Source organism: Rattus norvegicus, chromosome X, assembly GCF_036323735.1.
Source record: "Rattus norvegicus strain BN/NHsdMcwi chromosome X, GRCr8, whole genome shotgun sequence".
Classification (NCBI taxonomy): Eukaryota; Metazoa; Chordata; class Mammalia; order Rodentia; family Muridae; genus Rattus; species Rattus norvegicus.
In genome coordinates, this window is record NC_086039.1 from 31,511,426 (window position 1) to 31,528,084 (window position 16,659).

Here is a 16,659-nt window from a genome sequence, read left to right on the forward strand (position 1 = left end):
CGTTGGCATAAACCTCTTCATTGACTCCTCTATTCAACAAGAAGAGATGAAAAGCTGGGCGGTGGTGGTGCATGCCTTTAATCCCAGCATTCCAGAGGCAGAGGGAGGCAGTTCTGAGTTGAAGTCTAGTCTAGACTACAGAGTGAGTTCTAGGACAGCCAGGGCTATACAAAGAAACCCTGTCTTGAAAAACCAAAGAGAAAGCTTTTAAGGTTTCTTCAAGGTGAAAAGTGATTTAAAAAGCATCATGAATAGTTCGGGAATGGTGACCTATCTCTAATTCCAGCACTTAGAAGGCAGAGGTAGGAGGTCTCTGCAAGTTCGAGGCCAACCTGGTTTACATAAGTGAGTTCCAGGGAAACACACACACACACACACACACACACACACACACACACACACACACTGAGACTGTGAAGATGTCTTAGTGAGTAAAACACTTGCTGCCCAAACAAGGGGACCTGGGTTCAAGTCCCCAGAATTCACATAAATCTAGGTACAATAATACACACCTATAATCTCAGGGCTCCTATAGTAAGATGAGAAGTAGAGATAAGAGATTATCTGCACGCTCCCAGGCCAGCTAGCATGGCATACACATCAGTAAACAAACAAAATGACTGTCCTCTAACTTCTACACTCATGCTATATCTGTAGATACAAATGTGAACACACACATCTCAGGCACACACAGAGAGAAGGTGGTTGAAGGAAAGAAAACATCATGATGTATGAGGGGAAAGACTATGTGCTAGAGAGACAAGAGCATTAACTTTGTTTCACCTATACAATGTGGCCACTAGTTCATATCAATGGCACTCAACGGTTGGTGATTCACTAGACTCATCCAGGGATTTTCTAAGTGGTTCTATACCCAATCCATAGTCCAGGCATTAGAATCTCTGGAGGTGTGCCTCAGGCATCTGTGGTGGCAAAGCAAATATGATCCTCTAGTAAATAACCTGAGTGTCTCTTAGAAGAGTTTTTATAAAAACTTTTGGACCGGGGGTTGGGGATTTTAGCTCAGTGGTAGAGCGCTTGCCTAGGAAGCGCAAGGCCCTGGGTTCGTCCCCAGCTCCGGGAAAAAAAAAAAAAAAAAAAAAAAAAAACTTTTGGACCATACCTGGTCCTCAAAGGGGAGATAAATGAGAACTTATTAAAAGATACATTCTTATACAAGGCACGTGTGATTTTATGGTACTCTGATCAAAGATCATTTTCCCTTTGTAGAATGGAGTCGAGCCTCCTAAAGATGAGTTGCCAACTTCCTCTTCAAAGTCAGCAGTGCCAGTGAGGTTATTCAGAATATTTGCCTCCAGGTGACAACTTCTATCTGGTTTCTCACCTACCAATAGTTTGTCCCCAAGTGCCTTCTCTTTTCTTCATATAGCCTCATAGCTCCTTTACCCAAGTTTCCCCAGGGAAAAAATAGTAATAGATGAATTGGCTGAAAAGTATTCTGTTTCCCTGGGAGCTATCTGCTCAAATGTAGACCTATACCCACCCCTGCCTGACCTGTGGAAGACAACTTCACTCTGAAAGAGAAAACAAAGGAAGGAAGGGAGGAAGGAAAGAATTGAAAGTAAGGAAGGATCGTCTAATTGCCAGTGACTAGAAACAGTTAAATATTAATGCAAGATGCTTCTTTAACCTTTATACTACACAGTGTAAAAGGACAGATGTGCCCTGCATATTAGGCTACTCGTGGAATTAGACTTTCAGAAGAGCTGTGTCTCTGAAGAAGTGGATGCTGAGTGGGGAATCAGTATCTGAGTATTTGGGAGCAAATACTCAGAAATTTCAGTTCAATTGAATTTCTAGGTTAGGTAACAGGTAATGTGGCATCTTATCTGTGCCCCCCACCCCAGACTTTCCTTTTCCAATCAGACCGTCAGTAGCTAATATCTACAGTCCTCTGACTAAGTCACCCCCTGGCATTCTGATCTCCGCACAGAAAGCAGAACTTCTCAGATCAGTCCACTGGTAGATACTGTCAGGCCATAGTTGAATGGAGATGGGGTGTAAGTACCCCAGCTCCTTCACTTTAGTATAAGACCCAGGAGAAAGCTCCAGGGATGTGCATGATGCATACCTCACAGTGTTTTCTTCAGTGCTACCAGAACAAACCATTTCCATTCAAATCCTTGTCCCAATGTCTACCTGTGGCAAAACCCACACCAAGATAAAATGCGTGCCCTATTTTCTTTAAGGTATTTTCATTCATAACCTGATATGTAGCTATATTTCCTCTCAGTTGAACCATTCACTCCTGAACAGAGGAAAGAAACTGGTGAAACAAAATTTATTGGCTTTGCAAGTTCAGAAGGTTATAAGATTGACAAATCCCCCAGGGTGAGAAGAGAAGAGAAGAGAAGAGAAGAGAAGGGAAGGGAAGGGAAGGGAAGGGAAGGGAAGGGAAGGGAAGGGAAGGGAAGGGAAGGGAAGGGAAGGGAAGGGAAGGGAAGGGCAGGGCAGGGAAGGGCAGGGCAGGGCAGGGCAGGGCAGGGCAGGGCAGGGCAGGGCAGAGCAGAGCAGAGCAGAGCAGAGCAGAGCAGAGCAGAGCAGAGCAGAGCAGAGCAGAGCAGAGAAGAGAAGAGAAGAGAAGAGAAGAGAAGAGAAGAGAAGAGAAGAGAAGAGAAGAGAAGAGAAGAGTCTGATGTAGTGGTGTTCACCTTTAATCTCTGTACTTAAGCATAGGCAGCTAAGATCTCTGAGCTTGGGGACAGTCTAGTCTACATAGTTCCAGGCCAACCAGGATTGCATAGTGAGAGCCTGTCTCAAAACCAAACAAAACAGGTAAACAGTTGCTAGGAAGAAGAGGCTCTCTTGGTGAAGCCTCCCACAAGTTGAACTGGAACCCTCAGAGCTGCAGCTTCTGCGAGTTGTCACCCACACTAGAGTGGACTTTTTAGTGATTGCTTGACTCCCCCATTCTTCCGTGAGTAAACTCAGTAAACTCAAAGGTTCACCAAGTTAGACTTAGGTGGAAGGCGGAATTCATTGTTCACTCTCCACTCATCCTCTGGAAGAGCAGCAACTGCTCTTAACCACTGAGCCATCTCTCCAGCCCCATCAATAAAATATTTTAAAACCAAGAAAAGAATATATTCGGCCAAGTCTTGGTAGCTTGTCGGCATGGCTGACCTTAGTTCAAAGTCTTCTTGGCTCCATTAGCAACTCTTCTTTGAGTTGGAAGTCTACTGTTGGGCCACATAGGTAGCTGTGTTTGGCCTGTTCCTCTTCCTCCTCAGGCCACCAAGTTAACTGGCATGGTCTTCTCACGTCCCAAATAAAGGCACAAGTGGGTGGTGTTAGAATGGGTTTGGAATTGGCACAGTGAGTTTCTGCCCAAACACCATCAGCCAAAGCAATCACTGGACCAAGTCCAATGTCAAGGTGTGGGTTCATGGGCTCTGCCTTCATGAAGTCAAAGGGTATGAATGTGGGGATGAGAAGAACCAGTATTCTTTCTGCTACAAGTCAGAATAGTTAACTCATCATTCACTACCTGGAGGAACTCTTGGAACATGTCTTTTGTTTGTGCTTTTCTGTCTTAGCTTGCTTTCTGTTGTTGTGATAAAACACCATGACCAAAAGCAACTGAGGGAGGAAAAAGTGTTTGGCTTACTTATCCTGACCCATCCAGAAAGAAAGTCAAGGGAAGAACTCGAGGCAGGAAGCTGGAGGTAGAGGCAATCCAGATACACTATTTAATGGTGTTCAGGTACCTTTCTCATACCTTCCAGGACCACCTGCATAAGTGTGGCACCATTCATAGTGGGCTGGACTTTCCCACATCAACTATTAATCAAGAAAATATCCCCCAAGACGTGCTTATTTGATGGAGGCATTTTCTCAATTAAGGTTTCTTCTTCCAGATGACTAGTTTGTGTCAAGTTGCCAGTGGCTACTGCACTACAATGTCATTTGGAGTCACATTTGAACTGTTGTGAATGACTAAAAGAACACACTTGCCAAATGATGGGATTTGTTCAAAACTTGAAATCCTATGATTTGCCTGTGTGGAAAAAAACTCTAGCCGAGCATGAAACTTCCATTGAAATGAGATTGCCCTGTGATTTCGGGCTTGCATCTGTGGTTCTGCTTTGACTTCTCAATTCTCAATTCCTGGAGTTCAGAGTGCACACCGTTTGTCCCAAGCCTGAAACACACACAATTGGAGGTGCTCCTGAACACCCTGTAGTGAATTGAAGCTGAGGGATTGGGGGGGGGGGTGGAGGAGTTAAGGGTGAGAGAAGAGCGTGGAGGCCTCGTGGGTCGTCCTGGAGGCGGGTCCCAGCCAGATGTGCTCAGCCGCCACGCCCTCGCTGGTGCACCCGAGCGATTCACCCAGCAGAGTACCTCGCCAGGGCGCCCCCAGCCACTCACAGCTCCAAACGTTCCCCAGCTCTCCAACCCCGCTGTCCCCTCTGCGCCCGCTGCCACAGAGCCTGCCAGCTGCGCGCAAAACCAAGGTCCTGACCAGCGAAGCAGAGACGAGGCGGTGGCTCCTCTGTGTCCCACGTCCTGAGGGGCTCAGGACAAGAAAGGAGCCCACCCCCAGCCAGTATGCAGCCGCCCTGGGGCCTGGCGCTCCCTCTGCTGCTCCCCTGGGTGGCAGGTGGAGTAGGGACCAGGTGAGTGTTTGCACTGACCCTGGTTTCCGGAGCCTGAACTCTCCTTTTGAAGTCCTTTGTCGTTGACCCGCATATGTAAGGGGTACCTAGGTGCGGGGGTTGAGGTATCTGTGCGCCTTGGGATGCATTTCACCAGGACACCGGACCCGAGTGCCCACCGGCTTTCTTCCCTGAGTCCCCTCGGAAAGGCTTGGTCTCCGGTGGTCGGTGAACCCGTTCCCCATTCGGAGGAGTTTGTCTGGCGGATGTGGGGAGGGGGGAGCTGGGCGCACCAACCGTGGGTGTATTTGGGATTTGGTGCTCTGCAGCCAACTGCTGTGGAGGCAGATGTGTGAGTACCTAGCATGGTGTGAGCTTAGTGTCTTCCCCTGTCCCTGAAGGACGCCCACTGATTACCAGTCATTGGCTTTGCTAGGGAGGGAATGAAGAAAAACAGGAGGATACAGAGCTCCGCATTTTCGAATTTCTTGTTGAGCACTGAAGCAACTCCTTGCTGGGCTCCTGTTCAAGCTGCCTTTGGATTCGGGGTGATGAACTGGAAAATTAGTGTTGGTAAAAAGATAGCTGAACCCATTCTTGTTTCTGCCCCTTCTTTCTATTCATGAGCTTTGCTGAGCCCTGAAACATTTCCCTGTGAGAGCTACGAAGCCACATAGTAAAAGGACATAGGCATAATGTGTCTTGTCAGTCAGTTAACCCACCAGAAGTCCCTAGTCCCTGTGTATTCAAGGTATTATCATCGTTGCTATTCCTGTATTGAATGGGTGAAAAATTAAGCCGAGTAACTTGCCCACAGAGACAAAGCCAGTTCAGTGAGAGAGCAGGAACAACCCTAGCCAGTGTGGTTCAGCATCCTCCACACTGCAGTAGGGCAACCTTTTCGGAAAGACTCCCTAGAAAACACACACGCGCGCGCGCACACACGCGCACACACATGCATGCACACACGCACACACGCTCTAGTGTGTGCCTTGCGTCTTCCTTGCATGTCTGCACAGGGTCTCTGCTGCAGAACTAAGGACCTTTGGGATGAGTTAATCATTTGTTGGCGTGGAAGGCTCTTCCGTGTTCTGTGGGACGTATAACAGCATCTCTGGCTGCTACAAGATGCCAGTATCAACATGGACACTGCCACCTACCCAAGTTGGGACAGCTTATGAAAAGAAAAATCTCCAGATATTTCTCAAACTTACCTGAGGAATAGGCTCCTTCTCAACTGAGTGAGGTTTTTCAGTGTTGACTCTAGGGAGAGGAGGAAGGGGCAGAGGAGAAATCCTTGGTTTGGCTCCAGCTCCTTAGAGGTGACTTTGTTTAACATACAGGAAAAAGACTTTCATCAGGGTCTGCCACAGTATTAAGGGATTTTGAAGTTCAAACAGAACAACCCTCAAACCAGGTTCTTAGAATGTATGGCTGCAAGTTTCAATTTCCTTTCCATGATAAAAATGTAAGCAGACGCAATTTGCTAAAATCGCATTTCCGCTCCAATCGCATTTCCCTTGAACACTGGAGAGAGTCACGTTTTTGTTAGAAAGCCCACTTAAGAAAGACCAAGTGTTATGTGGAGATGAGATTAACAGTTCTTTAGCAGCAGGCAAATGGACCTCCCGAAGATCCATTTTCAAAGTGCCACCAAATTCAATTAAAAGCTGAAGAGACCCCCCTTTAAAGCCCCCCAAAATTTAACCTGAAGAACCTGTGTGAAGATTTCTGCAGCACTGAGCTTTTCAAGATGTGAGGTGCGATTGCTTTACAGTGTCAGGCTCGTTGGCTGCTGTGGTGATGATCTGCACCACATGCTTGGAAATGCCAAGTGGTCCGCACTTTGGGAACTTCTGCGGGTCCGTGTTTAATTAGCTCCAGACTCCACCTTCACGGGGCTCCTTTACAGAAAAAGGAAGGCACACATTGAAAAAGGTGTGCCTACAGGCTAGTCATTTCGTAATGTTTCATAGGTGTGTGTGTGTGTGTGTGTGTGTGTGTGTGTGTGTGTGTGTGTGTGTGTGTGTGAATAAAACCTATAGTTGGTACACACAGATTTTTCTAAGAAAAAGCAAAGAAAAAAAAGGGCTAGGTGGTGGTGGTGCAGACCTTTAATCCCAGCACTTGGGAGACAGAGACTGGTGGGATCTCTGTGGCTTTGAGCCCAACCTGGTCAGGACTCTTACACAGAGAAAACTTGTCTCAAAAAAACCAACCAAACAAACAATAAACAAAAGAAGAGGAGGAGAAAGGGGGAGGTGGATGAGAGAGATGGGGGGAAGAGCACAAAGAGGGAGGTGAGGATTTAGGTAGGTCAGTCAGGGTAGTGCCTGCTAAGCCTGCATAAAGTTCTGGGTTCGATCCCCAGCATGGAATAAACCAGGCGTGATAGTGCATGACTACAATCCCAGTGCTGGAGCAGAGGGTAGATGCAGGAAAATCAAGCCTCAGTAGTCATTCTCAGCTATACAATGAGTTTTTGAGAACCTATCTCAAAAAAATAGTAAGAAAGTACCCATTCTTTTTCATTGGAACACTGTTATTATGATTGTGTGACCTGAAAAACTATATGCCTCTCAAATGATGCTTAACCTATAGGTGACAGTGACCACTGGCCTAATAAATAATTCATTGTCTGTTTATTAACCTTCTTCCGTGCATGAGAATTTGGCTTGCCTTGCACATTTTTATGCCCTTTGGGTATTGGAACTCTTTAGGTGCCCTGGACTCATCGTGCCCATAACAGCAGATGTGATGATGACTGTGGGCCTGAAATGTAGCCAGTCCAAGGTGAGAAGTGGTATAAATGAAAACGAGTTCTTGGAATCTGGTGGCTTAGTATGAAGGAAAAATAATAGAAACTAGCTTGCTAATAAATTTTAATTGACTACATGCTGAGATGATAACCCAGAGCACTGGATAAAATCTGCTACTGAAATTAGTTTCACTCATTTATTTCTTATTTTAAAAACTACCAGAAAATCAGACATACCCCCATTTGGCTATCATATTTCCAGTAGGCAATACTGGTCAAGAAGATTTGCTTAGAACTCTACTTCCAACACCCCAGTCCTGACACACAGATCTTGTCCTTTGGACATGGAAGAGAAAAATATTATTAACTTTGCTATTCTTGGAAGTAAATTTGAAGCAAATTTCTACTTGGAATATATTTCCGTTACACATCTTTTCTCTATTTAGTTCAAGTAAAAAAGTAATGCATGAGAGATGAAGGGACATCTGGGTTCACACCAAGGGGGCTGCTTCCTGCTAACCACAGGCTACATGAAGAGTTGAAACTACTCCACAAACTTCAGTATTTCAAACAGCCTAGATGTATTGTTTTACAGTTCTGGACGTCAGAGGTCCACAAGGCGTCTTATGGGGCTGCAATTGAGGTACTAGTAGTGCTTTTGGAACCTTTGGAGGCTTCGAAGTAGAATCTGCCCATGGTCTTTGAGCTTGTAGAGGTTACCAGCCAGTCTTGGCTGGTGGAAATAACTCCCATCTCTTCCCCCCATATCACTTTGCCTTCGCTCTTCTGTCTGTCCCCCCATTATGAAAAACTCTTGCGATTATAGGAAGCCCATGTGGATTATCCAGAAAAATCTCAAAATGCTTTATAAAGTGCCCTGCATCATGATCTGGGGACTTGTAGAGGACAGGTGTTTCATCCCTCTACTATTATCACCCTCATCTCTCAAAAATCGATCTCAGTGCAGAGAGATTATGAGATGTCCCTTGGATACGCTGGAAGGAAAAGTATAATAGAAAAGTATACAACAGGAAGGGGAAGGACAGTGACAAAAATATGTGACCATTATTACTTTATCCTGTGTAGGAACAAGTGTACATGGGCCTCAAAGCTGTACTTCCAAAGGCAAGTGAGCAATGGTTATACTCGAGTCAAACAAACGAGAGACTTGGAGTAGAAGATTCCTGTACTTTCATTATCCCATGTCCAAAGGAAAAACTGGCTCCTGCCAACAGAAAAAAGTTCTTTCATGTCAAGAAATGAAGCTAGAGACCACCGAGATAGCTCAGTGGGTAAAGGCACTTGCTGTGCAAGCCTGGAGACCTGAGTTCAATCCCCAAAGCCCATATAAATCTGTCAGACAAGAAAGAATTCCAGAGCTGTCTGATCTCCACACCTATACCACGGTACACACGCCCTGCCCCACCCATCAGACATACATACATGCAATAAAAATACATTTAAAATTCAGAAAAAGAGCTCACGGTATGCCAGTTTGTCCCTGGGCTGGTGAGACAGGAAAGCCCTCAAGATCATGTTCCTCTGATACCAAGTTCTAATACATAAACCCTTCTGGAGACAGCAGAAGCAGTGCAGACAGGTGTTCTAAGGTGATGTGGGTTTTATGGTAAACTGAATTTAAAAGGATCTGTAATTCACTTGTTCAGAATATCACAGTAAACATGTGGTAGCTTCCTAAATACATGGTGTCTCGCACGAATACTTAAATCTTTCTGTCTACCATATGCAGGACTTTTTCCCAAAAGATCACTAGTATTCTTTAGTTCTGTCAGATAACTTATCAAATCCCAGTGTACTAGTTTCAATAACTAAAATATTTTAGGGCTGGGGACGTGACTTTAGGGCTGGTGTGATGGTAAAGTGCTTACTGAACAAACATTAGGACCCAAGTTCCCTCCTCAGCCTCCATATAGAAGCTGGATACAGTTATGCATGTTTGCTCTCCCAGCTCTGGAAAAGCGGAGACAGAAGGATCTGTGGGACTTGCTATCCAGTCAGCCTTTCAGAATCAGTGAGTTCCGGATTTAGTGAGAGAGACTGTCTCTTTTAAAATTGTTATCAGTGGCGTGTGATTCAAGACTACATCCACCATTGATGTCTGGCCTCCACACATGTAAAACATGTGTACACATATATGCCACACAGAGAGAGTAACTTTTTAAATGCCTAGATTTTAATTATGAAGACAAATTCTAGAAGGAGTTAAAATTAATTCAGTCCAATTCAACAGCATTAACTGAACACTGGCATGCTCAAACATTCTCCGGAATGCCAGAGATACATATCTATCTACTGCCCCCACTAAAGCGCTTAGTAGAGCCAGAAAAAAAGTTTTTCTTTGTCAGCTGAGGAAACCAAAGAAATCTGAAAAGTAAAAAATAAGTAAATAAAAATTTAAAACATTTTTTAAAAGTCCATGGAATGGAAAAGAGATCAAAAGGCAAAAATTTTACATGTGCCTAAACAATAAATAGATGGTTTCAGGGGTTGGGGATTTGGCTCAGTGGTAGAGCACTTGCCTAGGAAGCACAAAGTCCTGGGTTCGATCCCCAGCCCTGGAAAAAAGGAAAAAAAAAAGAATCCATAGATGGTTTCAGAGGAACAGATATGGACATACCATACCACTTATTCATATTGTATATATGCAACACAAGACTTGGATGTGTATATATACATAAGTGTAAGAACAATTAATGAAAAGAGAAGGCATAAATTTGAAAGAGAGCAAATAGAGGAAAGAAGAGGAAAGGAGAAATGATGTAATTAGATCATAAACTCAAAAATTAAAAGGAATTAAAAAATAAATTCAGGGGTTGAGGATATAGCTTAATTGGCAGAGTGCTTACCTAGAATGCACAAAACCCTGGGTTGGAGCCCCAGCACATGAACTGGGTGTGGCATTGCAAGCCTGTACTCCTAGCACTCAGAAGATGAAGGCAGGATGATCAGAAGTTCACGGTCATCCTCGGTTGCATAGCAAGTTCAAAGCCAGCCTGCGAGACATGAGACCCTGTGTTTGAGAGGAGGAAGATGGAGGCAAGGGAGGGAGGAAGAAGAGGAGAGGAGAGGAGAGGACTAATAGAATGTAGGTGAGAGAAAATTGAAAGGGTCAAGGAAACCTGAAGACAGGGCATGACATTTGAAGTGTCCTTATGAAACAATGTGAGTCCGTCAGCTATAAAACGTGCTTCATTGATAGATGCTTTGCATAGGATTAAGGCAATAAATGGGTAGACATGTATCTCTAAAAAAGATAATGTAGAAGACAGCCCCAGGTACAGAGGGCAGACTGGTCATCAAGAACCCGAAGTACTTGCCCAGAAGCAAAAAAGAGGCTGGGATGCTAAGCTACAGAGATCAGACTTCATTCCAAGAGTTAACAGAGAGTAAAGCAGGCCATCACAGGCTCGGCCATCTTTAAATCCAGCCTGGTCATGACTAATTCATGTACAAGACCATGACAAAGTTGCTCAGGGTTGTATTATGGTAAGGAGCCATAGTTCAAATATTTTTCTTTTCCTAATTTATGCAACTACAGTGTACTCATATCCTTGGTATCTTGGGTTTGATGAATGCATGATTAGAACTCAATATACCAAAAGGAGCCAACTTCTGTGCAAATACTATCAACTTGCTCTTTAGTGTTCATTTTTGCTTGGTTGCCGGCCATATTTCCTTGCTATCTGTTCCTGAACTACAGAATGCTTCAAAACTTCTTATCAAAGCACTGTTTCTTGTCTCTCACAATTTCTGGAGATGGGGAAATCTAAGCAGCTTAGTTGCCTGGGGATTGGGGCTGTTGTGTTTTTATGGACTTTATTTTAAGAGAGCAATTTTCGGTTCACCATAGAAAAGCAGGCTTGTCACAAGTTTGTAGTCAAGTTTTAGCCAATGCCACTGTCATCTGCAAGCCTGTCACTGGCTAGAGAATCTGCTTCCAAGAGGCAAACTATCAAAGTTGTCAGCAGGAAGTCTCATATCTTTTTCTTATGAACATTCCTCCATTAAGATGGCTTGATTATCTGCACAGTGTGTCAGCTGACCCACACACCCCAGAGTTTCTGATACAATGGAAGGAAAGAAAGAAGCCATGGTGCCTTTGGATCCCTCACCTAGGGAGTTAGTGTCTATCCCTTCCACAGCACACTTCTCATTAGAAGCCAGCCATGGCAGCCTGGAAAGGCAAACTTCGTCTTTTTTGGCACTGAGGAGTATTAAAGACTTCAGACACTGTTAATAACCTCCTCCCAGCACATTCTGATCGGTCTTTCCCATCGGCCTTCTTTGCCAGCCTCCCTCCTATGAGAAGCAAAGTTCTGGATCTCCTGATCTATACTGTCCCTAGATGATTGTTCCATTTCTGGTGGTTTCAATTTATGTGTACCTGACTTCGAAGTGTGAACAAGGCCAGCAAGATAGTTCAAAGGTAACTGGCGCCAAGACTGACCACCAGAGTCCAATCTCCAAGACCTCCATGGTGGGCTCTTGCTCTTAAACCTCTATGTATCTGGGGAGTAGGATGGTTTGGGTTAACCTGGACTTTTACTCTGTCTGTTAAGGGTGGGTGGGAACTCAGGACGAGGGAGATGGCTGAGTGGGTAAACTGCTTGCCTTGCTGAAGGCATGAACACCTGTGATTAATCTCCAGAAGCCACATTTTAAAAGGTGGACTTACTGGTGCATCCTTGTAATCCAGCACAGGGAAGACAGACTCCAGGGCCTCACCAGCCAGCCCGTTAGTAATTGGAAAACTCCAGGCCAATGGGATACCCTGTCTCAAACAAATAAAGTAGAGAGATTCTAAAGAATGACACCTAAGATTTCCCTCTAGCCTCCACATGCACATACGCACATGTTCACTTGTGAATGTACACACATAAACACAAAAATGGTGAGAACATGAAATTAATTTAACTAATTAAATACAATAAATGACCTTGCTATACGAGATGAATAATTTTGTTTTAAAAAAAACTTACTAAAAAAAATACACTTGTGTGGACTAGGTAGATGACCCAGCAGTTAAGAACATGTACTGCTGTTACAGAAAACCCCAGTTCGAATCCTAGAACCCACATTGTATAGGTCACAACTGCCTGTAACTCCAGCTCCAGGGGATCCAATACCCTCTTCTGGCTTCTGCAGATACTACATTTATGCGTACATGTACATACAAACACATACACATCATTAACAATAAAATATATCTCAAACAAAATAATTGTTTGCCCTCTCCATGCCTCTTCAGAAAAACTTTTATTGATAGGACAATATTTAAATGTATTTAAACAACAACGAAAGAAATTTCGCTTCACAATTTGTCTTGGAAGGGTTTTGTGAAGTTTTCTGATCATGAGCAAGCATACTAAAGATTCTGGCACCTTCTATTTTTGTAGAAAATAAGGAATCCTGTGCAGAAATACTATACTACTTACACAAGCCTTGGAATGTTTCTAAATTGACTTCAGCTGTGGAGACAGCGATTTTCTGATTAATTTGATCAACGTAGACAGCAAGCTGTATAATGTATTAAAGGAATTCTGGGCAATTCAACATTTAGCTCAAAGCTCTCTCTGCTTGGGGTCTGTTATCCACCAAGACTTGGCATTCCACTGCCTCAAGACTGGATTCCCTGGGTCCCCTGGGTCTCCCATCTGCTAAACACTGTTTAGGAAAAGAGAGAAATAGAGAGGTACAGAAAGGGAGAAGGAGAGGGGTGGAGGGACAGAGGTTAGGGGGACAGCATGCCCATCCAGGTGTCCCATGGTAGAAACATCTGAAGTCACAGATAGTTGGGCATTTTAATTGCACAGAAGCAGCAATTTTCTGGGTAACATGTTTTATGTACAAGTACAAGGGACTGAATTCAGATCTCATGGGAGCAAGAGTTCAGACACCTGGCACCCACATACAAACAGCTGGTCATAGTGGCACACACCAACCCCAGTGTCGTGAACAAGGTGGGAAAAATAGGTGGATCCCTGGGGATCACTGGCCAGGCAGTTTGACCAAATTGGGGAACACTGGGTTCAGTAAAAGACCCTGTCTCAAAAACTAAGACAGAAAAACAAGTGAGGAAGACATCTCAGTGTCAAACTCTCCCTTCAACAGGTACCTGCACACAAAAGCACACACACACACACACACACACACACACACACAGAGAGAGAGAGAGAGAGAGAGAGAGAGAGAGAGAGAGAGAGAGAGAGAGATTTGGTTTTCAAATAGGAGAATTATTGAATCAGTGATGGATATGTTGGTTGGAGTGGTCATGGATTTAAAGCAAAGGGCAAGGAAGAGAGGATGCTGGGAAAATAGTTCAAGTCCCCCAGTAACATTAACTCGGAATATCACTGGACACCAGGAAGAAGTAAGTTAAATTTTTTTCTTCTGAGCACTCTGTATTTCATTTTCCTAAGCTATGCACTGCACTGTCATCAAGTATGCCTTGTTCATTTGTCCTGGATTCCTTCTTCCCCAGACCATATTGTTTCCACTTAAATATAAAGAGTTAAATAATGAATTTTCTTTTTTTCTGTACTTTTAAATAGCTTCACGTGCACATTTTCAAAACTGGCAACACAAAACTGGATTCTTGGTGTAATAAATCAATTTCCTCTGGCATCTCTAAATCAGCAAGTTAATTATTAGCAATTCTATCTACTAATGTTTTTCACTCTTAAGTGATTTTCTTCCCATTTTCATGGCCAAATGTAGACTCTAATGATTACACCAGTAAAATCCTGCTTGCAGCTGGCCCTTTGAAGCATAGTCTCCAAACTCAGTGACTGCCTGGACCTCACACTTACTAATTACAAGGCATGTTGCTTGTTTATTGACTCGAGTTCCTCAGATGGTTTTTCCTAGAGTCCTCATTCAAGACATCAGGTCTCCTTTAGGACACGAGCAGAGGACATATTGCTATTCATGGGGCAGCCACAGGCCAAAGTGTTGTGCTTTGATTTGTGTTATCATCTGAATATCAGGGTCTACTATGTAGTTCTCAATCCTGAATTAATTCCTAAACTGTCATTTGCAAAATTTGCATTTAGATGTATGTAATGTGCATGCATGTGTGTATACACGGTTGCATGTGGCAGGGGTGGGGCACATGGCTGGGTATGAGTGTGGGTTCATCTATTAAAGCAGGGTTTCTTACTGAACTTCCAAACTAGAGCCTGCCAAGTTTAACTAGTCTGGCTAGTGAGCTTGTCCTGGAAATGCCCTCTCTTTGTCTTAAGTGCTAGGATTCCAGGAAGTCATCATACCTGGCTTAAGCGCTACTTAATTTCTAGTTAAGCTCTAGGGATCCAAACTTCTGATTCTTAAATATCTACTGAGCCATATCCCCACCCCCTTGTCTTTTTTTTTTAATAAATGAAGGTAAAGCTAGATTCTTTTTAAGATTTTTTATGTTTTTGTCTGAATGTATGTGTGCATGTATGTATGCAGTTAACTGTACCTGCAGTTAATCAGAAAAGGGCATGAGATCCTCTGGAACCGCAATTACAGTTGGTGTGCTAGGCCATGTGGTGCCTGAGAACTGAACCTGGCTCCTCTGCAAAAGTAGCAAGTAATCTTAACCACTGAGTCATCTCTCCGGCTCTAAATTTCTTTTGTCTGTCTTTAAGACAATGTCTCCTTGCCTAGTCCAAGCCATCCTGGAACTCACTATATAGCCCAAGCTGTCTTCAAACTCATGCTTGTCCTGCTTTAGCTTCCAAAGGTTTTACTGTGCCTAAATCTATGGTTACAATCTTCCAACAGAGCTGGACTACTAAGCTGTGTTTGTGATGGAGAAGGTATCTTTTGTAGTGGGAAAGGAATCTTGATTTGTTCACATGACTTTGATGGCCCAAGTGTTACCCATTAGCACTTTGAAGCATCTCATGAGTGAGATTAATCATCAAAATAATGATATAGGACAAATTAATATACCTCAGATTTCTTGGGGTTCCCGCTGTACCTGAAGTCAGACATGTGAAAGCAATAAAGTTTAAGAAACTGTATTTTGTTTTTTGCTTTTGTTTTTGTTTTTCTTTTTAACTCTGGAGAGCTTTAAAAATGTGCAAACAGCATGCGAATTCCATCTTCTGGTAACTTTTTCTACTCATTAACCCCAGGCAGTATTATTTATAATCCAAACTAATTGACTTTGACATACAGATTGAAGATAGGCTTGGCCACTTGCACCAGAGACCCTGTACTGGTTTCTAATTAGGTGTTTAAAATATAAGATCCTTAAACAAAGTTCTATCTGCTTTTGTTTTACTTCATATCTAACCATTGCAGAAATGGCTGGGGATGACTGAAATGTAATAAGAGACAGAAAGGGAGCAGATCTGGAGGGGAGAGGAAGGGAGGGGAGAGGAAGGGAGGGGAGAGGAAGGGAGGGGAGAGGAAGGGAGGGGAGAGGAAGGGAGGGGAAGGAGGAGAAGCAGGGAGGAGTAGAGGGAGGGAAAACTATAATCAGGATATATTGTATGAGAAAAGATTCTATTTTCCAAAAAAGGAAAAGATGAGGGTGGGGAGAATTACCAAAAATTCAATTAGGCCAATTGAATTTAGCTTAATTTAGCCTAATCGTTTTGATTTATTGAACCAAGGCTCTATCAACATACAAAACCTAGAGATGTTCAAAGAATTATCTGCACACGTGGGAAGACTCTATTCATAGCTGTAGTGATTATCGGTCCAGGTTTTGCCTTAGTTGAGGCCTGCAGGAGGAAGCAGGTTTGGTCAAGGGTAGGTAGTCAGCTGCCTGAAGTTCTACTTCTCTGAATGGTTTGGACGCAACTAGCTGCGGGAATAAATGCAATGTGGGTAAAAGTTTGTTTTTCCACTGGTGGTACAGTTGTCTGTGTAAAACTTCAGGGACATGAACAGTTTTCTGTTTGTGACAGAGTTGGAGAAATGTGAGGAGAGAAAGCCTGGCTGGTGGGGAAATGCGAAAAGAGGTTTGCCTGGAATTTTGAATTGCTACACAAAAAAGTTGTTGGTGGCTACAGTTATTTACTCTTTCTTTCTTCTTTGGCTGTAGTCACAAGCTTCTATTCAGTTCTGATCCTTGGTTGACTTACAACAAATAGAATTCTTCTGCAGTCTTCCCATCCAGTTGTTGACTCCTGTCTTCTAAGTTCCAAAGTTTCTTTGGAAACAGGATGACCTGGGAGGTGTAACTTACCGGAGGAAGTGTACCACTGTGTGTCTGTGTGTGTGTGTGTGTGTGTGTGTGTGTGTGTGTGTGTGTGTGTGTGTGTGTGT

The 16,659-nt window shown here is 43.6% G+C and overlaps 1 protein-coding gene across 3 annotated transcripts in view; it reads left to right on the forward strand.

Annotated features, from left to right (window-relative positions):
* Positions 1–4,326: 4,326 nt before the first annotated feature.
* Egfl6 (EGF-like-domain, multiple 6) overlaps positions 4,327–16,659 on the forward strand; it is a 57,948-nt gene continuing 45,615 nt past the window's right edge. For 2 of the 3 annotated variants that reach the window (XM_039099835.2, XM_039099836.2), the window contains exon 1: positions 4,327–4,637. In XM_039099835.2, coding sequence (XP_038955763.1) covers positions 4,570–4,637 — 68 coding nt within the window. In that variant the 5' untranslated portion in view covers positions 4,327–4,569. The remainder of the gene's footprint in view (positions 4,638–16,659) is intronic. The other variant, NM_001108254.1, reaches the window with a different exon arrangement.